Here is a 27,703-nt window from a genome sequence, read left to right as displayed (position 1 = left end):
GCAGCAACTGAGAGGAGGCTGGGCCCAGAATAGAAGGAGAATCCCAGTGGGGGCAGCTCTCACCCCTGCCCATGATAATGCTGGGAACCAGTTGCTGTTTCCGGCTGCCTGGGACCCACTGGGAGAGAAACAATTGTTTAGCTTGGAGCCTGGCCCCTTTCCTACCACCCAATCTTTCCCTTTCCCATTGTCCTTAGGCCTCTCATCAGGGTACAGGATACAGCTGCTGGCAAAGCAAGGAAAAGAATGGGAAAAGGGTCGGGGGAAGCAGATGAGGCCATCCCAGGAGAGGACAGACCCTTACTGGTGGTCCCTTCCCAGATGAGCTGCAGACAAAGGCCTCAGGCTGCGGGCTCCCTGGGTGAACAAGTTGGGCTTCAGAGGCAAACAGATCCAGATTCAGGCCCCAGCATCTGCCCCTGACGTGCAGTGCCTCTTTTTCTGAGCATCGATTTCCTTCTCAGTTAGAGTATGGTAAGGTGCTTGCCTAGTGAGGATTGGCTTATTGTGGTGAGGATTAACACCAAAATGCCTGATATCTAAGTATTTCTAAATGTTTGTTTATCTTCCCTCCCCCCGCTTTGACCATCGCAAACCACCAAGAAATATGATGATGGCAGAGAGGCTTCTTATAGCAGATGGAAGCAGCACATTCGATTAGGTAAATGACGATGTGTTACCAAGTCATCATTAAAATCAAATTTTAGGGGCACCTGAGTGGCTCAGTTGGTTAAGCGTCCAACTTAGGCTCAGGTCATGATCTCACAGTTTGTGGGTTCGAGCCCCATATTGGGGTCTGTACTGACAGCTCAGAGCCTGGAGCCTGTTTCAGATTCTGTGTCTCTGTCTCTCCCAGCCCCTCCCCGCTCGTTCTCCCTCTCTCTCTCTCTCAAGAATAAACAAACATTAAAAAGTTTTTAATCAAAATTTAAAATCTGTAGTAAATCACATTTAATAATTAATAATGACATTAATGGAATAGCTGACATTTATTGAGACATTTATTGACATTTCCTATGGGATAGGCACATTACGTGTTCACAGCTACCCTGTAAGCTGGGTATTATCAGGGCCAGCTTCATGGATGTGTGAGTAGTGCAGTTACACAGAGCCCTCCACTCAGAAGGGCAGTCCATAACTGGGGTTTAATGCTCTGTGGCTACCATCTTATAATTCTTAATAATTTTAACTTTGAATTTGTGTTTTGTAAGTGAAGTCCAATGAAATAATGGAGCACACTCTGGGGACTTGGAAACTCAGCTGACACATAGCTCTGCCTTTCATTGTCTCCCCGCCTCACCCTCCCCAGAATGGGTTCTTGGCTGCCTGCTCCCTGGCCTCTGTCCCAGGCAGGGGCTTGGATTCAGGCATAGGGAAAATTGGGTTGAGGATGCCTGCCAAGTCATGAGGCAGGGCCCCATACCCCTGTGAGTATCCCCATGCCCAAAGGACTGCAACTTTAAATAGTGAATAATAAACAGGTTGAGTGCAAAATCACAGAAGCAAGAAAAAAGGCTTTTTTTCCTGCTTTTTGAACAAGGAGCCCTGCATTTTCATTTGCACTGGGCCCCCCAAATTATGTAGTTGGTCTTGGGTACTATTACTACCACCATTTCACAAAAGTAGAGGCTCACAGAGGCTCAGTAATTCCCCTGAGATCACACAGCTACCAAGTGGCAGAGTTCAGGCACGGACTTGGATCCCAGAGGAAAGGATTCATCTGAGATCTCAAAGAACCACAACCCAAGAATTAGAAGCCCTGGATCTGATTTCTGACCATGATGTTGGGCAAGTTTGCCCCCACTCTGTGCCTCAGTTTTCCCAAGTGATAGTGCTCTGTGGAATTTTCCCAAGGTAGCAGAGGGTCTCAAGATTTGGCTTTCCACCTATACAGGTTGAGATTTTGAGCATGGGAATGTCATCTCTGCCCACCTTCCCCACAGAGATGCTAGGAGGATTTAGTAGGCATCACTTGTCCTATGTGACACTTCACAGCATATAAAGCACTTTCATGCCACTCCCTCCCCAGAAAGCTGGGCAAGGAATATTCTTATTACCAGTTTACAGACAGGGAAGTTGAAGCATCAGACCCACAGAGTGATTTAGTCAAGTTCACACTGCATTTTAGACAAGGTTTGGAAGGGTTATAAGGGTTCCACAGATATATGAACATCCCCAAATGAAAAGATGGGTCACAACATTGGTGAGTCTGGTGTGGGAGCACACCATAGGCTTCTCAGTGCAGGAATACTTGCTCTGAGAAGGTTGGCTTCACCTCTGGTCTTAACAGTCCCAGGTATGAAGGAGGAGGCCAGAGAGGCACCAAGAGCTCCTGAGAGAAGACACCTGACCAGCAACTTTCAAAGGTCCTCGGAATCCTTTGGGATGTTTACCCAACACAGGAGGGCTGTTATCCACAGATCAACAGACAAACAGACAGACAGAGGGGCTAAATGACAGACTGAGCAGAAGTATCCCCTTAGCTCTCAGCTCCACTCCTCAAGTCTCCCCACCCATGACTAGCCCACTGGCCAGTCCTGGGATAGGGCCCCATCTGCAGAGAGGGCAGAGTCTGGCTGACCGGAAGTCATTGCAGCTAGGTCACGCATCCTCAGCCCAGCACCACTCCCCTGGATTTCTCAGTCCCTGGTTCCCTGGGTGACGATGTGACATCTACAACACAAGAGGGCCATGGGAAGGGCTGTCCTAAGCTAGCCACCAGTCTTGCCTGGGGACTCTCATGACCCCAGAATGTGTTTGTGAAATGCCTCCTGAAGTCAGGACCCTTTCCTGCCTGTCCCCAGACCTTCAGGAAGGTGCTAGTGCAGAGTTGTCCAATAAAACTTCCTATAGAGATGGAAATGTTCTATGCTGCCCAATAGCCACTAGCCACATATGGCTATGGGACACAGTGGCCAGTGAGACTAAGAAACTAACTTAAACTTTTTATTTAATTTTAATTAAGTTAAATGTCAACTTTAAATTGCCATGTGTAGCTAGTGGCTACCATACTGAGCAGCGCAGTTCTAGAAAAAAAAGGAGATAATAAAAACAGAATAACTGCACCATAATTGGGGCTTCAAAAGCCCTTTCACAAGCACCTTATCCGGGCTAGACAAATGAGAGGAGAGTAGTATCTTAACTGTCCTGTGAAACAAATGTTAATTCCCATTTTGCAGAGGAGAAAACTAAGGCTCAGAGAATTTTTTTAATGTTTATTTATTTATTTTTGACAGAGAGAGTGTGTGTGCAGGAGGAGCAGAGAGACAGGAAGACAGAGAATCCCAAGCAGGCTCCGTGCTGTCAGCACAGACCCCAAGGCGGGGCTTGAAGCCATGAACCATGAGATCGTGACTGAGCCAAAACCAAGAGCCCAACGCTCAACCAACTGAAAGCTCAGAGAATTTAAATGGCTTCCGTGTTGACAGAGCTAGTACTACAAGCATGACTTCATCCCATATCTCTTGATTCCAAAACTCTATTAGTACCTGTATTCAACCCTCCCCCCTTCTGTAAACATTACATATTTATTGGCTCATTATTATTAGATGCCTAGCTCTGGGCTAGACACATACAGACAAATAAGAGACAGGCCTAGGCTTTGGAGGGGGTATCCCAGACAAAGATGAATAATTACCACAATAATATGGGGGTATAAAAATTACTTCAAGTGACTTTTTTCCAAGTGGTTCAAAGCACTTTGCTTTAAAAACCACCTACACTTGATAGCTTTCGGATTTATATTTCAGGCCCCAGCCTCTGCCCAGAACTCCAGATGAATACAGACATACTTCATCTTATTGTGTTTTGTTTTATTGCACTTCGCAGATAAGTGCATTTTTTTTTTTAAATTGAAGGTTTGTGGCAACCGCGGGTCAAGCAAGTCTACTAGCGCCATTTTCCCCACAGCATTTGTTTACTTCGTGTCTCTGCATCACACTTAGGTGATCCTCACAATATTTCAAACTTTGTCATTATTATATTTGTTATGGTGATCCATGATCGGTGAGTATAATCACTGAAAGCTCAGATGATGGTTAACATTTTTTTTTTGCAATAAAGTATTTTTTTTTTTTCAACGTTTTTTATTTATTTTTGGGACAGAGAGAGACAGAGCATGAACGGGGGAGGGGCAGAGAGAGAGGGAGACACAGAATCGGAAACAGGCTCCAGGCTCCGAGCCATCAGCCCAGAGCCTGACGCGGGGCTCGAACTCACGGACCGCGAGACCGTGACCTGGCTGAAGTCGGACGCTTAACCGACTGCGCCACCCAGGCGCCCCTGCAATAAAGTATTTTTAATCAAAGTATAGACTGTTTAGACATAATGCTATTGCGCACTTAGTAGATGACAGTATAGTGTAAACATAACTTTCATTTATTTATTAATTTTTTTTTTATTTCTTTTTGAGAGAGAGAGAGAGAGAGATAACACGAGCGGGGAAGGGGCAGAGAGAGGGAGACAGAGAATCCCATGCAGGTTCTGCGCCATCAGAACACAGCTCAATGTGGGGCCTAAACTCACGAACTGTGAGATCATGACCTGAGCCGAGGTCAGGCACTCAACTGACTGAGCCACCCAGGTGCTTTTTAAATCTTGTATCACTTTGGTTTAATGGGTAACTAAATATTGTATCACAGTGATCTATGATTGTATTTTATCAAATAATAATTTGTCTTTTGACATTTGTAACAAACTTCCCCAGATGAAATTCTGAATAAATTAGTAAGAGAAATGTTAATTTCTTTGGTCATTTGAGATGTTAAATTACATGGGAAGCATGGTCAAATAAGAAGCGATGCTGAACTTTCTTTAGCTTATACTTATATATGTTAATATAAGTGTTCCAGAGATTGTATGAAATTCCTAAAAATCCGATGTGTTCTGGTATAACCTTATCAGCCATGATTTTTAAATGTATGTCACAAAAAGAACCAAATTTAGTTGTCAATTTCATCATTGTCTTTGTATGTGTATGTGAACTCTTACCAGATCTTTTAAACTCTTTTGTAACTTATAGACTGTTATTGTTTCACTTTGATGCTTTTGCAAAAGTATTCCTGCAAAAGTGCTTCATCTTCAAAGAGATAAATGGAAAAAACCTTGACAAGTATTCTAAAATTCAGGTTTCTGGTATCGTTAAGATCAGAACATCACATAAAGTAAGAATTTCTAAAGCTCCAATGGAAAGCTGATTGATTCATAAAGCTGCTAACTCAAGATGAAGCAAAAGTTAGGGATTAATTGCCTAACACTGAAGGAACTGATGAGATGATTGTAATTTTTATTCCATTTAAAACATTGCTAGTAAAAAAAAAAAACAAAAACATTGCTAGTTCTTTAATGCTTTGTTCTCCAGATTTAAAGAACCCCTTTTTCTCCTCTCTTTCATGCTATCTGTAACTTATAGCAATTTGGTAAAATGTCTTTGTGACCAAGGTTAAAACATTTATCTTTTTCTCCCTACCTGATCCCTCCTGTATTCAGAAACTCCTATTAAATATTCTTGTTTTTATGATAATATATGTATTTGCATAAGTTCAATAAGAATCTGTTCTCCTTGTAACAGGACACAATTGGACAAGTCATTGGCTTGGCTTCCTAGCCTCAAGAAGCTTTGGAAAGTGCAATCTGAGAGAAGTTCTAGCAAAGCAGATTTTAAAGAGCCTATATGGTCAGTCACTATTCTTGCTGTACTTATGCAAATAATCAGGCCCCGTTTATTGAAACTACTTAATTTATAAACAAACTAGTCTTATTGTGGTTATCTTTGACAGAAATGGGGATAATTATACAGAATCATAACCTCAAACTGAGAAGCAGTATTTGTAAATTGCTTGAACTATTAACCTTTGTTTTTATTCTGTTTCCATAGAAATCCCTCTCATTAAACTACCTGATTGCTCACATCAAATAGAAGCCAATTTAGCCAACACTGGTTTCTGACCTACAACCTCCTCAAGTTCAGCCTGTTCTAACTAATCATGCTAATACATGATGTGATGCCTATGTAAATAAATAACTCATAAAAAATTGAAACCCAATTGCACATTATTCAAAAAATATAGATTGACTTAGGTAAAACATGAATCTGATTATAACCCATTTGAGTTATTTAGTTGGTTAAATCTTGGCCCCTGGGAATCTCTGCTCTGGAAAATTTCTCAGTCCTTGGTTATTGTTTTCTTTACAGTCATCGCATTAACCTCTCCAGCATGTTGCATACTCTGGAGGGTTTTAAATGCCTGTCAGCAGCCAGTCATATGCCAAATGGTAGCCATCAGGATCAGACAACTGAATGAAATCAGCAATAGCCACATAAATGATGAAGATGGTAACTAATGGCCCTCCTGCCTGATGACTCAACTACTGGGAACATAGAATGTGTGATTCTGCGGCCTGACTACATCAATGTAGTAACCAAGAATAATGCTATATTGGTTGGTCATACCTTCAGCGTGCTGAGACAATGACCAACATGGGGGGAAGAGGGATTATTAAAATCAAAAACAAATGGAGACCAGCCTTGAAAACTCCCTGAGCAGACAAAGCCAGTTTAATCATACAAATAAAGCTTAATTTAGCTTTAAGTTTGCAAGGCTAACTTGACCTGGGTTGCTTGTGCCCCTGGAAATCATAAGCAAAACTTAAATTGCTTCCAAGGTTAATGTGAGGTAACCACTGGCCAATTCCCTATCATTTAAGAAAATTCTAATATTTACAACCAATCACTGTGAAGTCACTGCTTTGTTACTATACAAGCTTCTTTTTTTTTTTTTAATGTTTATTATTTTCTAGAGAGTGAGAGAGGGAGCTGGGGAGGGGCAGAGAGAGAGGGAGACAGGATCCAAAGCGAACTCTGCCCTGAGAACAGTGAGCCCAATGTGGGGGTCGAACTCACAAACTCTGAGATCCTGACCTGAGCCGAAGTTGGATGCTTAGCCCACTGAGCCAGATGCCCCTATACAAGCTTTTTTATAATGATATACCCTTGAGCCTAATTCCAAGTTTTGGTTTGATTGCTCCCAGTTTGCAAACTGTCTTTAAGTAGTGTATGTACAATACAGTTTTACTAATTACTACTTCTATGATCCATTGATTTAACTTCTGTTATTTCTGAAATTTTGACACAGTTTTAAGCACCAATCGTTTCCCAAAGTCTTCATCATGGTCCATAAAGCCCTACAAGATCTAGCCCCTGACGCTGCCTGCCCTCATTTCCTACCAATCTCCTCTTTGTTCTTCAGGTTCAGCCACACCAGATCTTCCAGGTCACTCCTTCCTCAAGGCCATCGCACAACTCCCCACCTGTCTTCCTCCCAGTATCTAACCAAAGGTGCCCTCCCTTATCATGAGCCACTCCCTATCCCCTTATCACATTTCAGTTTTCCTCATAACATTTGTCACCTCCTGACATTTAATATACTTGCCCGTTGTTACTCTCCTCCCACTAGAATATAAGCTGCAGAAATAGAGTTGGCAGATAAAATACAGGACATCCAGTTAAATTTGAATTTCAGAGTTAAAAAAAAGATTGACTTTCCAGTATGAAGACGTCTCAGACATTGCATGGGATATACTTATACACTGAAAAAAAATCGTTGTTTATCTGAAATTCAAGTTTTCCTGATGTGCTGTTTTTGTTAAATCTGGCAACCCTACGCAGAAAAGCAGGTGGTTATTTAGCTCATCGCTGTGTCCCCAGCGCTAGAGCTGCTCCTGACAAGTAGTAAGCTCTCAGAAAATATTTATACAATGAAAGAATGTGTTCAACCGGGTCACTAACCTGTAACACGCCTAAACTTTTCATAAACAGCAACCGAGTCAGGGGGGCGGAGTCTCTAGACTGTGTTAGCCCAGATCACAACCGGGGGTCAGGTGGCTGGTGCATTTTACAAGCAGGTCGAGCAGCTGGGTATTTTGCCGGCCTCACCCTAGCACCTGGCGAAAGAAAACTCCGCCCCGTACAAGTGAACCGGCTGGTCCCAGGTGGCCCTCCTGGGGGCGGGGCCTCCCCAAACTGCCCGCGGGACCCAGCCCTCGCCGAAGCCAGGGCCCCTTTAACGCCCCGCTTCCCACCACCGCTCGCGTCCTCGTGTGACGTCACCCGGCTGACGGCCAATGGAAGCGCGGCTTACTGGCAGGCGGCGCCGGCTGCTGTGCCAAAGGGGAAGTGAGCTGGGGCTGGAGCGATGGCCCGGGTTTGGAGCCCGCGGCCGCCGCCGCCGCCGCCACCGCCACCGCCAGCACGTTTGGAGCAGCTGCGGCTGCAACCGGAGCGGGGGCCGGAGTCGCGGCTGGAGTGGAAGCGGCGCGTGTGAGTTGCCGAGAGTCGCCCTTGCCGAACACCTCAAACTCTGGGCGGGAGCGCTTCAGGTGGGCTGAGCCGCCGTCGCCCTTCTTTCTGCACCGCGCCACGCCGCTGGCCCAGACAGGAGGGTTGGGGTCTCCCAGGTGAAGGACTGGCGCTTGGCAGGCTTAGCCCTCCGAGCCGGGTTCTAGGCCTTCCTCAGTCTCGGGCTCCTTTCAAACTCAGGGCGGAGGCCGAAGGACCGTGATCACCCCGACCCGGGCATTTTCTTGGCGCCTAGGCTGTGTCGGGGCTGCGAGCCCCCTCTTGCTGCCACCTCTCCAGCTAGAGAGCGACTAGCGCATTCCCACTGTCTAGCTCTGCACCTCCCCCTCTCCTCTCATTCAAGAACAAGTTTCTTTTCGCTCTCAGTTGGAAGTCCTGCTCTGGAAGGCCAAAACACCCATCTGTGTGCCCTTCCCCAGTTCCTGGAGCACAGTTAGAAATATCTACTTATTGGGAGATAGAGGTTGCTCCCCTATCCACCCTCTTATCTAATTGAAACTCCATGCCCAGAGCCTTACCCATTTTGATCACCAGCTCCCTGGCCATCTCTATGTGACTTCCCCCACCCATCTGAGTTCCACTTTCCTCTGGGCTCCAATCTCTAGCCCCCAGCGGATCTGGTCAGTCCCACCCCTGGGTGGGAGTGACCCAGGGCTCTGGCCCAGATTTCCCACCCTGGAAGGCAGCTCCAAGGCAGCGAGAGAATTGGGCGTCGGGTACGAACCTGGCAGCTCAGGAGTGGGTGCTCCACTCACCCCACACAAGAAGATGAAGAAGCGCAAAGAGCTCAATGCATTGATTGGTTTGGCTGGGGACAGTCGGAGAAAGAAGCCCAAGAAAGGCTCAGGCCACCGCCTTCTTCGCACTGAGCCTCCTGACTCAGACTCTGAATCCAGCTCTGAGGAGGAAGAAGAATTCGGTTTAGTTGGAAATCGCTCTCGTTTCGTCAAGTGAGTGATGCAGTGGTGAGGGGTGGGGTGGGGAAAAGGCATTTCCTTATATTACCAAAGGGGAAAATTGAAAGGAAGGAGAAGGGTGTTCTTACAAAGCAAAAAGGGTGTAGACCTTGGACAGCAAACAGGAAGAAAAGATGTTAGGGAGAAGATGAGCTCAGGTTCTGAATGAAGAAGTTAGAGATCTGTCTGTAAGTGTATAAAGAATTCAGAATCCAGGGTGGAAGTATGGACTTGGGGAATGTACCAAGAGCCCAGAGAGAGCAAGTTGGGAGTGGCAGAAAAGCTAAGAATAGGTACATGGGAGCAAAGAAGCTTTGGGGAGTAGACCTTTTTTAAAAAGTGTAGTAAAGACAGGAACTTTAAGGCTGAAGATTATTTTTCACACTCTTGATGAGTCTAAACCTTGATGGTGGGAGGATATGGTGAGGAACATACAAAGTGTGACACTTGAGAGTATGTGGAGAGTGGGAGACAAAAAGATGAGGCAACTTTTTTCCAAACCACTTTGAGATGGTGCAGCCACTAGGCAAATCCAAATGAGCTTTGAGAACATTGGGAATTGGGCCCAGGATGGAAAAAGGCTAAAGGGAACCTCGAAGGTGCCCTGGGACCCTCCCAAGAGAGCACACTCAAAGAATATTCTGCTGAGGATGTGGAAGCTAGAGCTAGGCAGAAGGTTGGAGTGCTAAAAGAGATAAATCCTTTGAGGTTTTTTTGTTTGTTTAGAGTGTCTTTGTCCTTTTATTTTGTTAAAGGAAGAGTTTGGTTTCTAATGAGCTTTGTCAAATTAAGCAGTTAAAAGCAGTCTCGGATTTGGGATATGGAAAGATGATGAATAGTTCTACTGGAATAGTTGCCCTGATGAGTTACTTTAGACCTTGAGTGCTGGTTGAAGTTTGGTGTGAAATCTAACCCTTTTCCATGTTTCCTGCCTTCTGAGCCGATAAGCTAGAGTGTTCCAGGTGTCCACTTAAACCTACGGGCTCCTATTTCTTCTGTTTGCACTAAAACTTGCTCAAAAGTCTATGAAGTTTCAATAATAGGAAATAGGGTCCCCTGGAGGGAATATGTGTTGGAGAGCCAGAAATAGGGAAATTGTAGTGCTGTAATGGAATTGCAGAGATCTGGTCTTTACACTTTCCTAACACGAGTGTATCTCCAAAGACCTGAATCCATGATGATGGCTGTGGGCTGCCGTGCCCACAGGATCTCTTTCTGTGTCATGTGAAGTTTGAAACCTTTGTATCCAAAAGATGAACTCTTCATAAGGTCTTAATTAGTCACCTTCAACCCGCTGTTCAGATTTACGTGTGTTACCCAATGTTCCCTGGTAAACAACTATATGGCAACACATGCATGCTATTTCTAATACAGCTGTACTCATGATCATTTTTGTACTCCTGATTGAATCTGTTCTTACGATCAGGGGAGACTACTTACGATGCTGCAAGATCTGTTATCCCCTCTGTGCTTTTGTCATCCTTGCCGCCTGTGTTGTGGCCTGCGTTGGGTTGGTGTGGATGCAAGTTGCCCTGAAGGAGGATCTGGATGCCCTCAAGGAAAAATTTAGAACAAGTAAGTGGTCGCCTTTTTCAGAGTATTATCTTATTTCCAGGTCTAGGTCCACAGAGTGGAATTAAGAGTTTGCCCAATTATATATTCCTTCCAGCCTTCTTACACTTTTTCTTAGCTGTCAGCTTGAATGTGAAAATAGCTGTTTGTATTTTTGAAACCCACAAACAAAAAGTTATGCTTATGTACCATCATGAAAAATAGCATCTGAAATCATGGCATTGCAGTCAACACTTAAGGTGCAGAAAGGAAGTGCTAAAGTCCAGGAGTCTAGAACCTTGGTGAACCTCAGCCTGTTGCCACTTATACTTCCCCAAAGATGAAGTGGCAGTAGCCACACTGGGCTATTTCCTTCCTCCTCACAGGGCCATTTGAGAAAGAATGTGGGAATGTCTGTCAGTTTCCTCCTTAAGAAACACCATATGGAAACAGGAATGGGCAATAATAATAGCATTTATTGAGTGCCTACTGTGTACCAAGTCACAAATAAATATTTGTCTCATGAATGAGACAACCGTTTAAGAAACTTTTTTTAAGTTCAAGAGTTTTATATATTTTAAATTATAAAGTTATATTTTGCCATGTCCGAGGTACTTTATTTGAAAGGTGTATTTGCATAGTAGCTTCCACCAGATTTAACCTAAGTATCTTCCTTCAGCAACACTGAGATCTTTAGTTCTAGGATTCAGGAGTTAATTTTCTAAGCTAAAGAACCAGTTTCAAGTTAATCCCAAATGCCTTAACCCTAGCAGTATTAGCACATGGGGTAACTGACCACTAGGCTTTCTCAAGGTTTTAACAAAATCTGGCTCCAGAACTGGAATTAGAGCTGTGTCCCTTCTTCCCATCTCCGTCCTTCGGAGATCACAACCTTCAGGCTTTCCCTCACCCCACCCTCTGTTTGCTGCCTGCAGTTATTCAAGTTCTGAACCTGACCTAGAGGCAGCTAATCCTTAGTTACTGTGATAGTAAAGTTCTTAGTGATGTTGCTTGAAAAAAATGTTGAAATACTAATTTTGCTTTTCTTCTGATTCAGGGAATGGAACTGGGTAAACCACAGTTCTCTGCCAGAATCATCTTGACCTATATGTTTAATCAACTGGTGGAATCAGAGTACAGTATAAGAAAAAATGAGATTTGTATTCTAATTAATTTCCTTCCTTAATGGCTGTCCATACCAGTATTACAAAGTGTTTTTAAGGCCAGTGTTGTCTTTGTAAGCCAGTAATCATAACTTGGAAATGAGGTTCTCAGAAACAATGTTTAACTATATATAACCACTAAAGACACCTGCCTGTGCCCTCATCTCTATATAATTAATTGGGCCACCTAGGTTTGTGCTATAGTTTGTTTTGATCACGTATAGCAATCTTTATTTATATGTTTCAAAACATTGCTCACTTCTACCCTCCAGGGATTCCTTTCTCTGACTGCTCTGTGCTTTTGTTTACAGGACACCCATGTAATTTATACCTTAGCTGAGCTTTTCAGGGAATTTCTTTTTTTAGAAATGTATATTTGAAGTGTATACACATAATTGACCTGGCAATCAATCAGTCAGCAAATATTTGTTGAACACTTGTTAATATCAATCCCTGGAAATACTACATTCAGGAGATGCCAGGAATTGTACCCTGAACTATGAGACCTGCTTTCTACCATTGAGCAACAGTCCCCTGGGACCCTGACTACATTTGTCAGCCAGCTGAGTGAAGCAGATTTGGAATTGTCAGTCCAGCTGCTTTGTTGTCTTTGGTTTTCTGCAATAGAAATGCCAGCTCTGTAGGGGTGTCTGGGTGGCTCAGTCGGTTAAGTGTCCGACTTCGGCTTAGGTCATGATCTCATGATTCATGGGTTCAAGCCCTGTGTTGGGCTCTATGCTGACAGCCCAGAGCCTGGAGCCTCCTTCGGATTCTGTGTCTCCCTCTCTCTCTGCCCCTCCCATGCTCATGCTCTGTCTCTCTCTCTTTCTCAATAATAACATTTAAAAAAATTAAAAATTAAAAAAAAGAAATGTCAGCCCTGTAATGTCTAAAGCAGGACTTCTAGGGGGTAGATCACGGGGCATAGTCAGTAGGCTGAACCATCGTGGACCACTGGCCTCAGAGGTGTTTTTTTTTTAAACCATTATCTTGAGTAAATGAGGTCAGTCATGTTAAGCTTAAATAGTCTTTCTTTGAATTACATTTCTACTTTAAATATATTTCAAGAAATTTATTTCTTGTTTTTCAAGAGGACCCTGGAAACCACTGATTTAATTAAGACCACCTGCTGGTCTGGCTTTACTAGCTTTTTGGGAAACTCAGAGCTCTTGTTCTTTATTTCAATAACTTTTCAAAGACATTTGTCAGGAAAGGAGGCGGGATTGCTGAAATATCTGAAATAGAAAGCAAATCCGATAGACTTGGTATTTTTCCTTGTGGTCCAAGAGTAACATGATACTGAAGCTAAAGGTACTAACTGGCCTTGAAACTCAGCTCAGTATTCTTTCCAGACCCAGGTACTTCAGAAGACCTCCACAGTTATTCTAAGGAAGGTTCCGTTCTCAACCATCCCTCCCTGTCATTCAACAATGAAACACTAGAGTAGAGAAAAAGAATTTGGAAAAGAAGGAAAATATTAATAAATTAGGCCATCTCTTCAGTCACACAGGCAGAGTAGCAGTTTGGTCATTTAGTACAGAACTTAAAAGTGTTCTTGTGGTGATGAAGGCTTTAGGAGGTAAGTGTCTGACAGCTGGAGTATTCTAGAGAGAGTACTGGCCCTAAGAGCAGATTTGACTGATGAATCCTGGGTTGCTCATTGCTAGCTGTAAAACTTAGATAAGTCACTTATTCTTTCTGAGCCATGATTTTCTCATCCATAGAACACAAAGACCTATTTATGCTACCAAAGCACTTTGGGCATCTCTCTGTCATAACATCTGTCACATTGCATAGTAACTCTGTGACAACACCTTGCTCCCCCGTAGGCTGAAAGCTTCAGGGTCTTCTGTATGCACTAGTGCTGCGTGCAGGACTGGGTACATGGTAGAGACTCCATAACGAGTTTGAATGATTACACAAAAGTTTATTGCAAACTAAAGTGTTAAATATAAAATATTGCTGTCGATATTGTATGTATTCTGACCAGAGTGTATGCAGAAATCTCTATTTCATTATCTTAGAGATCAGAAAAAGAGCTATGTAAAGTCCTTTGAGTATTAATATACCAAATTTTAAATGAGTTGCTTTCCATGTTGAAAGAACATAAATTAGTAATTGTAAGTTGTTTGCTACCCTTCCTCCCATTTATGTAGTCAAAATACCTTGACTGAGCTGGTCTCTCCTAAAAAGCCCCAAATCAGATAATGAAAATGATCATCTCTTGGCTCATACCATCTTAAGTATCCAGGGTGTTTTCAGGGCTTATCAGCTTTATTTGTTTGTTAGTTGATAACTGTAACCCAAGTTACTTACGTATTTGTCTTATTTCTTCTTCCACTTCTGCCTTCTACTTCTTTCATATAAACTATAGGAAAGATTCCGGCTCCCCTCCCACCCCCCACTTGGGACATTTGACCACCTGAGAATGACAGGCATATGTGGGATAAGTTTTACTTTACAACCTCACTGAAAACGTAAAAGAAATTCAGTGAAATGCTAAGTGCTGTATTAATTTAGACTGGTAAAATGTTCTTACTGTTGGATGGATATTTTCCTGCAAACTGTGTGAGTCAAATATTACATTAAAAGCCCTGAGGGAGGAAAAAAATAAAAGCACTAAGGGAAATCTTTCATTTGTAAAGAAACCATTTCACACATATTTTTGAAAAATTAATAAAAATATCTAATTTTTTAAATCTGAATTTTGAGGTAGTGGGCTTGTTTGCAGTAGGGATACCACCACCACCCCATCCCCAGTTTTGTTGGGGATTTTTTGTTGTTGAGTTTGATTGCATTTTCTTTGTTTTACTTAATAGGATAACATTAGTTCCATTTTACACCCTACAGTTATTTCCCTGGACAAGCATTTGGGTGCTTCTGTGTACCTGGCACTGTGCTGTGTGCTGGAAATACATCACAAATAAAACCTGGTCCCTGTCCTTAAGCAGCTCTCTCTTGGTCTGATAGAGGAGGACAGATGTGTTAAATGTATGTAATGAGCACAGTGTGTTAAGTGCATTGCAGAGTTTGGAATGGTAAAGTGGTGGTGGTCCAAGCCGGGAGCCCAGCTCTTTGTGCTGAATCTTGAAAGGAATTAACTAGGCTAAAGTAACAAATGGAGAAGGAGCAAGCCAAGGGCATTTAGGAAGAAAGAATAGTGTGCGCAGGGTCACTGAGGCTTAAAGAGGTTCATGTCTGGGAAATCCATTTGGCTGGGAGATAGTTTGAAGAGTTATGTAAAGTGATGAGAAATGTGGTTGGGAGGTAAGCACAGACCAGATTTATTTGATCAGTGATACTTACTGAGTGCCTAAGATGTGTCAGGTATATTCCAAAGCTGGCTTCACAGGGAGGAACCAAAAAAAGTCATGGTGCTTAAATTTTAGTAAATTGTTTAGTAAATTGTTAGTAAATTGTTATATATCTGTCCTGTATGCCAGGGGTTTTTTTGTTTTGTTTGTTTTGTTTTTTTGGTTTTAAAGGAAGTGTACAATAGCTTATCAGGCAGAAGAGGAAGGACTCTTTCAGGCCTCTGCATTCAGGCTGGCAAATCTCTAAACCAGTCAGAAGTTACAGTTTCCCAAAGGAAAGTTCAAATATCACCCTGTGCTTCATCTAACCTGCTCCTTTATCTTCTATTTCACTTTGAGCTTTTGGGTTGATTTAAGATTTGAGGAAACACTTTGCTGTTTATGAAAAAAGATTTAGAATTGTAATCCTCGTAACAGCACTTGAAAGGTGATTAAGAACCTATCTTGCATTTGACCAGTTTGAGATATAAAAAAAGTAGATCTAAGCACTTCGAGATACAACTTTTGATGTCACCTTGAGCATTAATGGAGTAAGGTTTATAAATCTTCACTGACCAATCACAAAGCTCCTTAATTGCTCTGGTTAATACTTAATATTTATTTATCACTTATTGTATGCCTGACCAGCCCTGTTTAGTACTTACTTTACAGCCATTCCTTCACTTAATTCCAAAAATCCTGGGGGCGCCTGGGTGGTTCAGTTGGTTAAGTGTCCGACTTGGGCTCAGGTCATGATCTCACACTCTGTGAGTTCGAGCCCCGCATCGAGCTCTGTGCTGACAGCTCAGAGCCTGGAGCCGGCTTCAGATTCTGTGTCTCCCTCTCTCTGCCCCTCCCCTACTCATGCTGTCTCTCTCAAAGAATAAACAAACATTTAAAAAAACTAAAAATAAATAAAAATAAAAGTCCTATAAAGTATATTTTATCCCTGATGAGGAAACTGAGCTCAAAGAATTTGAGTAATTTACTCAAGATCACAGTAAGTTACACAGTTAAGATCCAAGTCCAACTCTTTTTGCTGATACTTTATCATTTTTAGCCATCTGACTTTTAAAAGTTGCCTGTAGTGAAATAGCCCCAGTTAAAATGGAGCTTTAGTATTAAAGATATATGTTTGCATAAATAAAAGAACAGTATAGCTGATCAGATACAAATTCAGTCATCCTATCAGGATTAACTTTTACTAATCTGTCTTCTTTCCTAACGTATGATCATTTTTTCATATTGGAGTCATGAGGAACTTTGGCTATTTATGATTATTCTTGTTTTTCCTTTTAGTGGAATCTAATCAGAAAAGCTCATTCCAAGAAATTCCCAAACTTAACGAAGAACTGCTCAGCAAACAAAAACAACTCGAGAAGATTGAATCTGGGGAGCTGGGATTGAACAGAGTCTGGATAAACATCACAGAAATGAATAAGCAGGTAGCAAATGTGTGATTTTATGTCTGTGTAGTCTGTGAATATTTAGTTTGTTTAGTATGAATTTGTAGGTATAGAGCACTCACTTCCAGTTGTCTTACTTTTTGAAATGATGTCTTGCATGCTATGATCCGAACACATTACAGTCAGGCAGAATGGGTAATAGTTTTGCATTTGCCAAATATTTAAGATGTTAGCCTTTTCTATAAAGCAACAGTTTTACCAAATAGAGTAGTTTGGAGGGAGTTAGAAGTTCTTGAGTCAACGTTTCCTAAGGAGCATTGTAGGTGTCAGATAAAGAAAGAGTGTCATTCTGACCTCTAAGAAAAATGGGTAGTCGATTTGTATTAGATAATGAGAGCTTATTTTGTTTAATTAGAGTTCACAGACTTACAGTTGCAGCCTTGAGTTTAGTGCTATACACTGTTGTAAGAAAAAAAAAATCTGTAAACCATCAATAGCTAATAATAGTTATTCTAGAGTAGCATAGGAAGAGGTAGCAGAGTTGGTAGCAAGCCTAGAGGAAAAGCCCCTAAATTGGCCAGTTCTCAGTAGGCATTGATTCCAGAAGAGGGGTTCTGCCACAGGAAAAGGGCTAATGCAAAGGATGTTGGTCGAGAATCTCCTATGTATAAGGTACTATAGTTGCCACTAGGTACTCACCCTCTGTCCCCAGTTTTTGCAGTTTAGTTACAAAAGCTATGCATTGGCAAGACAACTCAAGTACCAAATGAATGGTATACCTGCAAAGTGTTTAAAAATAAATATACCATCTTCATTGGAGCTAAGAAGATATTCTCTTCTTCAGAATGGAGTCACAATGTTCAGAATCAGCCACTGGCAGGGAGCTCTGTGCTAGAATAAAGTGTTTACACACATTTCCAAAGCTACCCTCATCTTTCAGCAGCAGTGTGAGAGGGGCAGTTCAGCTCTTGAGACAGGGATCAGTGGCCTGTGTCAGTGGTTTTCAGACTTTGGCCTTGAACCCATAAAAATAAATGTTTTATGTCATTACCCAGTAAACATTTATCTCCATACATTTATGGGTAACCTAAATAAAAGTTTCTGAAAACAGTAACTTACCCTTAATATGCTTTATGTTTACTGGTTTCTATTCAGTTCTATTTCTCTTTCTTAAATCACTCATGAAATAATTGATGGGTTGTAGCACCTAGTATTTACTCGTTATCATTTATCTTTGGATTCTCAGTCATAAAGGAAAAGCAAGTATTCACTCCCTTTTTGTAAAAAGAATAGGATAAATTGTAGCCTTGCTTATATTGACAGAGCAAATTAGCAGTTTGACCAGAGATTATATCAGGTGAAAATAGACCACAGCAAAGCACTGAGAAATAATTAATTAGCATCCCTCACTGGGGCAAGCCATGGATTCCATTGATATAGTTAGTCATGAAGAGGCAAGAATGAAATCTTTCAAGATGAAGAGTCAGTGTCAGCTCTTTCCCATCTCCTTCACGTAAATCGGCATTGTGGGAAGAGTCAAAGAGGAAATTGGTACTTGGTGTGAGAGGTCACACAGATTTTCAAATGTTTGATACATATTTTGGCCTCTGAACTCTCTTTAACCAGGAATCTAGCAACAAAAGAATCATTTTGTTCTTGGCCTGGCTGTTATTTTTAACGCAAGAAGTACCTGGGAAGGCAGGCATACAGAAAAGTTTACTTCAATCCTGGGGTTTTATGTACAAAACTGGGAGAGATTGAACTGAAGCCCTTTCCATTTTAGTCTCCATAGATCTTCAGAGATGAGGGGACTGATGAGACCAGCCTGATGCAGAGGAATTCTCTTCTGGCAAGGGCATAGGAGGATGCGTGGTAGTGAAGTGAGCTTTGTGTTGGTCCAAGGGGAGCCCTTCACTCTCTGAGTGATGTTCTGAAATTAATGATACACATATCTGATGGTGTACTCAAGTAAAAGGCATTTGTCCTAAATCAAAATAGGTCTAAAAATAAAATTAGTATTTAACCATGTTTCCATATCTAAGGGTAACTGTCAGTTAAGATGCTTTTATTGGCAAATTATTTTTTAAAGAACAACTCAGAGTGGCTTAAACAATAAGAAAATGGATTATACCACTTAACAAGAACTGTTCTTATCACAGTGTGAGTTGAAAAAAGAAAGCCATTAATTTGAAATAAGTTAAAATCAAATTTTGCATTGCAAACCTTTAAACTAATAGTTAAAATCTCATTTACTTTTCTGTTTTATTCATGAGAAATCTCTAATTTCATATCCATAGCCATTCTCAACCATTATAGGGAGTCTCCTCCCCCTTCTTTGAAGGCCGGTAATTCAACAAATGTTTAATGAGCTGCTCTTTTAGAATTAGGCCTTGGATTCAAAACCAAAAATGATGTAACTTCTGCCTCAAGGCTCTTACAGTCAAATGGAGGAGATAAGAATGTGAACAATTGTTATACAGCCTCTTGAGCAATAAGAAACAGGTCCACATGAGTGCTGTGAGGGTATTTTTAAGTATGTATTAACGAGCATGCTGGGGCCAGACGAGGCTTCTCACATATCTTGAGCTGAGTCCTGAAGGGCACATAGGAGTTGGCCAGGTGAAGTTTGCAGAAAGAAGAGTGTCATAGGTAAAACATTACTAAAGTTTATCCTTATTTGGAGATACCATATTTGTGAATTCACCTACTTGCTAAAATTTGTTTTTAACCCCCAAATCCTTACTTGTGGTGCTTTCATAGTCATTCACTGATGGGCATACATCAGTCATTCACTGATGGTGGCAAAATATTTGAGTCACCCAACACAAACGTTTCCAGGTGATGTCAAACAAAGTGACACTCTGTTGTTTCAGCTCTCATACTGTAAACAGATTTCCTTTTCGAACTATAGTTAGTGGCATGTTTTCACACTTCTGTGGAGTTTTTGGTGATTTCACTGTTTGAAATGTCCCCCTAGCATAGTGCTGAAGTACTAGCTAATATTCCTAAGTGCAGAAAGGCTGTGATATGCCTTACAGAGAAAATACGTGTGTTAGATAAGTTTCAGGCATGAGTTCGGCAATATACGTTTAATAAGATGTCTTTAAACAGAAACACACGTAAAACAAGGGTTACGTATAATATTGACCAGTAGCCAAAAATGTGACCAGAGAGGTCTCAGGAACCTAACCCTCTGCTTCCCTTAGGAGCAATGGTTCAGTAGCCACTAATTCAGTTTTTGCTGCAACTTTCTAGAACGTAACTATTACGAATAATGAGAATATACTCTATGTCCAAAAGAATAGACAAATGAAAACCACGGTGTGTTTAGAGAATTTTAGTAGTTCATTATAGCTATAGTTTGGCAGAAAGAGGCCAGAAGTAAGGATATGTCAGCAAGAGCCAGAGGACCTTGAGTGCCTTTTTATAGTATGCTCTGTATCCCTTTTGGCACTCAGTCCCAATAACCTTATGTTATAGTTATTTGTATATGCATCTAATTACACTACAAGGTCATATACTGTAGTGCGAACTTTAAGCATGATGATGGCGATGATGATGATGATGGCAGTTAAGACGACAACTGCCATTCATGAAATGTTTTCTTTGTGTAGTCCACTGTTAAATGCACAACATAACGTGATCTCCTTTTTTGGTTCTGTAGCCCTTTGAAGTAGGAGGTAGTATCTCCATTTTACAGATATGAAAACGGAGGCCCAAAGAGGTTAAGTAGTTTGCTCAAGGTTACATAGATGCGTAGCATTGCTAACATTAAAATATTCAAGGCATGGGAGCCCGTTTTCTTTCCAGTTTTCCATTCTGCCTTACATCTTTATATCCTCTATAGGATGCAGTAAGTGCTCAGTAGATCAAGTTGAAAGGTTGTGATGTCAGGTTTCTACTAAGACTCCTCATTCAACACTGATGATTATCTGTTTTAGTAACTTTTTTACTTACTGTTTAAAGAATCCTTAATTTTAGCCCCAGAGCAAAAAAAGCAGCATTTCAGACTTTATAGTAGGAGATGGTCTGATAAGCAAATGGTCTACAGTAGTTATTTTTAATTCTGCTAATGAAAAGTCATGTAATATGCATAAAAGTCATGAATAATCTTTTGGCTGGAATGTGGAATTTTTTCTTAATTCAACTTTTTAGACTCTTTGAACTACAGCGTGTGACTTTTAGAGATAAATTCTGTCATACTTGAATCCTTTCTGACATTCTAGAATGTCTATTAGAGACCAGAGGAGTCCCAGAGATAGTAAAAGGAGAGTGCCCCTTGTCTGTCCACTCTAGTTCCACATGTAGCTTTGCTGTAATTTTCCACAGATACTAACATTACTCCACTCTTGAGAGAGGAGTGCTGACAGATGGAGTCCAGCTTTGCAGTTATGGGGATGTAGTTGAGTCCTAGTGACCAGTGTGGGGCTCAGGACTTATAAATAAGAGGTCCTAAGTGATGTTTGGTAATTAGAGAGTTAATGGTCAGCGCATCCTCTTTCAGGGAGGCAGCTGATACCCTAGGCCTGGCTTTCACCTGCTCCTCTGGTTTTGGGTGAAGTGGTGGCTGCCCCCAACCACACTGGCCATTTGTGGGGTTTTTTTGTTTTTGGGGTTTTTTATTCCAGATGTCCCCCACCCCTGCCTCCATCCTACACTGGCCATTTAAATGGGAGGCAGTTGCCATTCTTGAGATACTTCTGATTAGCATCAGACTCTACCATAGCCTCAGGATATTGCAGTACCCGGGAGAATAGTGTCTACCTGGATCACTCCACCCAGAACACAGCTTGTGTCTTTTAGGACCTGGCCTATTGTCAGTGGAAGGAATTTGTTCCCTTAGGTGGCCAAAAGGTAACTGCAAAATTGATGGGGCATTTAGAATAACCATATTCTCACCATCCTATTGTTATTGAGTTGATTGTGTACATACTTTGGAGTACTGAGTAAAACATACCTACCTGGAGGATGGCCTCCTTCCTAGCTTTTATGTTTGAGCTAAGCATGTTCAGATAGTCTTGGAAGGCCCAGTGAAGGGCATGGAAGACAGGGCCAGCCAAGGAAATCTGTTAAACCCTTCCAGAGTTGTGATGTCTTTTTCCTATGTGTATTTCATTCCCATCTTTTGTGTTTAAAATTTTATGAGTAGTATGTGAATGTATTCTTATGTAAGGTTTAAACAATAAAACACTTAAGGAACTCTTATGAAAATTCCCTTTCAACCCTCATCTCTGTATGTTCCCCCATCACATACACATTTCTGGTCCCCATGGGTGTCCACTGCCATTGGTCTGGACTGCATTCTTCTAGTCCCCTTTCTAACAAAATCATAATAGCTTTTAATATGAATTAGCTTATGGGTTAGCGTGTGTGTATGAGACCAAATGGATGGAGTCATTCAGTATATATTGTACAACTTGTTTTGTTCCCTGAATACATCTCTTTATCCTTAGCAATAGATAAAATGGTTTCTAGTGTCTTGCTATTACAAATAAGGAAGGAGTAAATATTCTCGTGCGTACATCTTTGTGTACATGAGCAAGTTATGTGTAGATAGATTTCTAGAAATGAAATTGCTAAATTAAAGGATATAAGCACTCAAATTTTGACAGATACTCCTAGATAACGTTCTTACAGGTCTTCTCCAGTTTACATTCCCATTAAGAATGCCTTTTTCCTTATGTCCTTTTCAAACCCCAGTATTATTCATATCTTTTTAAAGGCGTGGATTAAAGCAACCTCTGTGATGTAATTGCTACTCTTAAGAGGTTATAGTTTGCTGAGAATATCTCTCACTATAGAGAATATCTCTATAGTGGGCTGAGGTTTCTCAACCACATTGATTTCAAGTACATAGAGTTGGAACGTTGAAGAGTATTCTGAATATTTTGGAGCATTTATGGAGAATTACATGTTTAAGTGCTTATTAAATTTCACTATTAAAGAGCTAACACTTATCTGGTATTTTGTTTGTACTAAGAACTATGCTACGAACTTTAGTTATATATCTCATTTAATCCTCGTGGCCTGTATTAGTCATCTTTCACTGTGTTACTTTTATCTCAAAACTTAATGACTTAAAACAGCAAACATTTGTGATCTCACAGTGTCTGGGGGTAAGGAATTTGGGAGCATCTTAGTTGAGTGGTTCTGGCTAGGATCTCTGTAAAGTTGCATTTAAGATGTAGGCCAAGGCTGCATCATGTGAAGGCTTCCCTGGGACTAGAGGATCTTCACTCGCATGGCTGTTGGCAGCAGGTCTCAGTTGCTCTCAATGTGGGCTTCTCCACAGGGCTGCTTGAGTGTTCTCACAGCAGAGCAGCTGAGCGAGTGATCCAAAGAGGAAACCCTGGTGCTTTTAAAGACCTAGTGTCCAAAGTTGTTGTCACTTCCACTGTCTAGTGTAGGCTGAAAGGAAGTCACTAGGGACAGGCCACACTCAAGGGAAAAGGATGATGTCCCACTTCTTGAAGGGAAGACTGTCAGACACTTTGTAGACCTATTTTAAAACATTCAGATGTCCCTATGAGATGATTGTTGTTAAACAGTTTTTATTGTTTTAGGCATTTTACTGGGGAGAAAAATGAGTCGACTACTTATTTAGGCTTATCTCCTCCTTCCTGGCCTCTACCCTCTACTCTGCTTGGACTAGTCTTCTCAGCGTCCATCCTAGACACAGAGTGTTCTTTCTCAGCCATACATACATTGCTTTCAGTAAATACTTAACCAATCCTTGTCTATGTGCCAGGCATATTATGGAAAATGTGAAAATACACATGGTCCTTGATGTCATGGAGCTTACAGTCTAGTGGGAGAGAGAATCCTTAAGTAATCACACAAATAAATAAATTATTGTCACTTTGAGAAATGCCATGAAGAAAAGGTATTCCTGGACCCGTTCATGCTGTTGCTCCCTATTTCCTAATGCCACACTCACCTATTTAACCTAGGAAGAATAGCTGCTTTATTTTTATATATAAAATCCTTCTCCCATCAGAGTCTAATTTGAGCCCTCCTTCAGTGAAGCCTGTCCCTTTCAGGCTACACAAATATTCTTTTCACTGAACTTTATTCAGTATCCCATCTAGTACTTAATTATTTCTTTAATGTTACCTACCTACCTCTACCCCTCCACCTCCCTCCTTCCCTTCCTCCCTCAGTCTCTCCCTTCCTCCCTCAGTCTCTCCCTGTTTCTCCTTCCTCCTCCCCCTTTCTCACTCACATTACAGTTCCTTCCACTGAGCCTTCTTTCTGTTCTTTAGATATGCCAAGCTCTTCCCTGCACAGGGGCATTTGTCCTAGCAATTCCCTCCGCCCTGCAATGTACTTCATTCAATCTTTGACTAATTCCTTATTATTAAGATCTCAGTTCAATTTTCATCCCTCATCGAAGCCTCAGCTAATCTAATCTATTTGCTACCATCTAATCTAAAGTAGCAACCCGGTCACTCATCAAGTCAACTTATTTTAAATTTTCTTCTAATGCACCTCACTAGTGACACTAACTAGTGTTGTTTGTTTTTTTTTTTTCTTTAAAAAAAATTTTTTTTTTAATGTTCATTTATTTTTGAGAGACATTGAAAGAGCACATGCGGGGAAGGGGCAGAGAGAGGGAGACAGAATCCAAAGCAGGCTCCAGGCCCAAGCTGTTGGCACAGAGCCCAATGCAGGGCTCCAACTCAACCGTGAGACCATGACCTGAACCGAAGTTGGACGCTTAACCAACTTAGCCACCCAGCCACCGCACTAGTGTTTTTCTTATATAAAATTGTCTGTCTGCTTGCACTAAAATGTAAATACCACAAGATCACTCACCACTGGTATGGAATAGGTCTCACTTGTTGCAGTAATGAATGAGTGAAAATGGACCCGAAGTCCCTGAACATACCCCTCCTAAAAGGAAACAGCTAAAGAGAACTCAGTTCCTAAGTTCCTGGGCTCCTTACTAGGCTTCTTGTTCAGAACACACTGTCAGTTGCTCCAGGAATCTGTTGAAATTCTTCCTAGTACTTAATCTGGTGCTTTTCTTCTTTGTTTTTCTTTCACCTTCTACTAGGCTGTAAGCTCCTCGAGAGCAAGCCTCATGGTCTTGTTTGCCACTGTCTCCATAGTGTCTGCAGCAGTGCTTAGCACAGAGATGCCCGGCATTTATTGAAGGAAAAAATGAAGGATCAGGTTTACTTTGTCCGCTAGCTCTCTGGTGCCTACCACAGAGTTAGGCACATAACAGGTGCCCAAAAACTTTAGCGATTACTCTGTGAGGCCATTCTGAATATAATTGCTATTGGTAGATCTGTGTTCTGATCCTAGAATTGGGGACAGGAAAGCAGTTTGGAACTAAGAATCTTTCAAGAATGTTTTGAGCCACACTGTAAAGGTGTTTAGAATGTGATTTCTACAGCCTGAAATTATGTATTATACAGATTTCCCCAGTTCTCATTCAAGAGAGAAATCCAGCTATTTAGAATTCTACCCCTAAATAGCAGACGGGAAGACACATTTTATTTTTATTCTGTTCCAATTTTAATACATGTACTGAATCAGTCAGTGAGTCAGTGGGTATTTATTGAGCCCCTTCAGGTACAGAGTACTACTTTGATTGAGCTATTGAGTTTGAAATGTTAATCACATTGTTAAACCAAAACTGAATCCCCAAGTAGTTTAAAGTGTTGTACAAGTTCCTGTAGACTGTATTTTGTGATGATGGGCTTTTACTTTATAATGTATGTTCCCACTTGGTGAGCAACCAAAGTTCAGTAAATACCCAACGTGTTATTTTTTTTACCAAAATGAAATCTTTCAGGGGTCCTTGATCATTAGCCTCCTCCTTGTCCAATTGTTGAGGGATTATGTTGTAATTACTGCATCTTTTCGTTTAAGATTTTGGATCTTGTAGCTGCCAGGAGTAGGGTAAGCAATAATACTTACCCTTCCCTCTTTGGCACTAGTGTTTAAATTTAGCAGAGAAAAATAGATATTACTACTGCCTTCCAGATCTCGGTTCTTTCCAAAGTGCTGTAGTTCCCTTTCTTCTTGTGAGCTGACAGGGTATGATGTCTGGAGTGCCTTCATACCATCAGCAGCCATAGAGTCTGTGAAGGAAGCATTCATTCTCCAGATTCCGTTGTCATTTTTTATTACTCTCTTCCTTTCAGATTTCTCTGTTGACTTCTGCAGTAAACCACCTCAAAGCCAATGTTAAGTCTGCTGCGGACTTAATTAGCTTGCCTGCCACTGTAGAGGGACTTCAGAAGGTAAGTGCTGCATTTGGGCACTGAGATTAACCTGTTGCTGTAATTTTAGCTTCTTACAAGTTTTCTTTGAAAGCATGGCATTTGAAATCCTCTGGTCCAGGAGGGCAGTAATAGAGTATATCACTGTGTTCTGAACAGTTCAGAACATCTCTGTTTTAGTTTGGTTAGTTGGGCCTTTAATTTGCAACAGGTGAGTTTAGTTGTGGTTTGTACGGATTCACACCTTTTTATTTGCCTCCCTGAATCCCAGGATTTCTCTTCGGGGACTCATAGGTTAACAAACGTGGGTTTGCTTCTCATCACTTGCCTTTTCAATTCATCATCCACAATGTCTTCATGAAAGCAGACCACTTGTACAGGAGAGTTGCTCTAAATTGCTATTTTTTTTCTTGGTTAAGAGGTTGTTTAAAAACAATACTAATTTGAGGGAAATGCAAGAATTAAAAGTTTAGGATATGATAGGTATTGGCAAGGATGTGGAGCAAAGAAAACTTTCAAAGACTCCTGCTGGGAGTATAAATTGGTAAAAAGCATTTTGGAAAACATTATATATTATTTTATAAAGGTAAAGGTGCACATACTCTAAGCAACTCACTCCTAGGTATATATCCTAAACTCTAGGGCCTAGGCAAAAAATAATTTGGAATTTTTGTTTACTTGATCCCTAGGATTCAGGCCCAGAGCAGGTGGCAGTGACAAACCAGGTGAATAATATAAAGTGATCTGTAGAGCTGAATAGGGAGAGTGGCCAGGGGTAGGAAGGAGAAAAAGGTGCCTAATTGAGACACAAGCAACATCAGCCCCTGCAGCAGGAAACGAAAGGGATTCTGGAGCAAGGGAGCCTTAAAAAAATGGGTGCCAAATCTAGGATCTTTGACTTTTAAAAATTAGTGTGTGATAAGTTTTATTATATGCCAGGCTCTATAAACATGTAAATCATTTCCACAAAGGAGTGAAACACTACTATGTCACATGCAGAAACAGAACTTTGTATTTTATAGCCATACCACCCATGTGTGCTCAGTCTCCGTAGTTTCCTGTTTATCCAAGATGGTCATCTGCTTACAATTTAAAGTGGGGGAGGGAGAAGGCAGGGAGACAACCATAATAAAGTAAGTTCTTTTTGTCATCATTCCCAAGGGTCCAATGGAAAAAAGGTAGGCTTCTGTAATCTTTAGCACAGAAACAACTCTGGCAGTCTTGCATTAGAAAACGCCATTGAGGGGTGCCTGGGTGGCTCAGGCAGTTAAGCGTCTGGCTTCAGCTCAAGTCATTGTCTTGAAGTTCATGAGTTCGAGGCCTCCATTAGGCTCTCTGCTGTCAGTGCGGAGTCCTCTTCGGATTCTGTCTCCTCCTCTCTCTTCCCCTCCCCCACTCGTTCGTGCTCTCTGTCTCTCAAAAATAAATATTAAAAAAAATTGGTTTATTGCACTTATTAATTCAATAAACATTTGGGGAGCTTCCTCCAGTTTATGCCAGGCATTTTGCAAGTGGTAAGAATACTAGTTTCAGGGTTTTGCTCTGGAATTCACATGGCTCTGTCAGCTGCTTCCTTAAAAAAAAATCTTAAACAAGAGCTTACTGTCTTGCATACTAATGGGCTCGTACATCCAACAAGAGAGGATTCTCTAACAGTAGATGTCTTTGAACACCCATCACTTCTGTTAACAACAGTTTGCATAGATAACATCCCAACTTAGAGACTTGTACCCAGTGAGTTTTCT

At 41.4% G+C, this 27,703-nt stretch overlaps 2 protein-coding genes across 4 annotated transcripts in view; one reads left to right on the top strand and one right to left on the bottom strand.

The window, feature by feature from the left end:
• The window catches only part of LOC122226973 (cytochrome P450 4B1), a 64,736-nt gene extending 56,781 nt beyond the window's left edge, over positions 1-7,955 (bottom strand). For both annotated transcript variants that reach the window (XM_042951034.1, XM_042951035.1), the window contains exon 1: positions 7,787-7,955. Coding sequence is in view for 1 of the 2 variants with exons in the window: in XM_042951035.1 (XP_042806969.1) it covers positions 7,787-7,810 (24 nt within the window). In the remaining variant the exon portion in view is untranslated. The remainder of the gene's footprint in view (positions 1-7,786) is intronic.
• Positions 7,956-8,190: 235 nt separating this feature from the next.
• The window catches only part of EFCAB14 (EF-hand calcium binding domain 14), a 38,257-nt gene continuing 18,744 nt past the window's right edge, over positions 8,191-27,703 (top strand). Inside the window, exons 1-4 of one of the 2 annotated variants that reach the window (XM_042951030.1) lie at positions 8,191-9,306; positions 10,739-10,887; positions 16,619-16,764; positions 25,881-25,979. In XM_042951030.1, coding sequence (XP_042806964.1) covers positions 9,125-9,306; positions 10,739-10,887; positions 16,619-16,764; positions 25,881-25,979 — 576 coding nt within the window. In that variant the 5' untranslated portion in view covers positions 8,191-9,124. The remainder of the gene's footprint in view (positions 9,307-10,738; positions 10,888-16,618; positions 16,765-25,880; positions 25,980-27,703) is intronic. The other variant, XM_042951032.1, reaches the window with a different exon arrangement.

Source organism: Panthera leo, chromosome C1 (assembly GCF_018350215.1).
Source record: "Panthera leo isolate Ple1 chromosome C1, P.leo_Ple1_pat1.1, whole genome shotgun sequence".
Classification (NCBI taxonomy): Eukaryota; Metazoa; Chordata; class Mammalia; order Carnivora; family Felidae; genus Panthera; species Panthera leo.
This window is presented reverse-complemented; position numbering and strand designations above follow the sequence as displayed.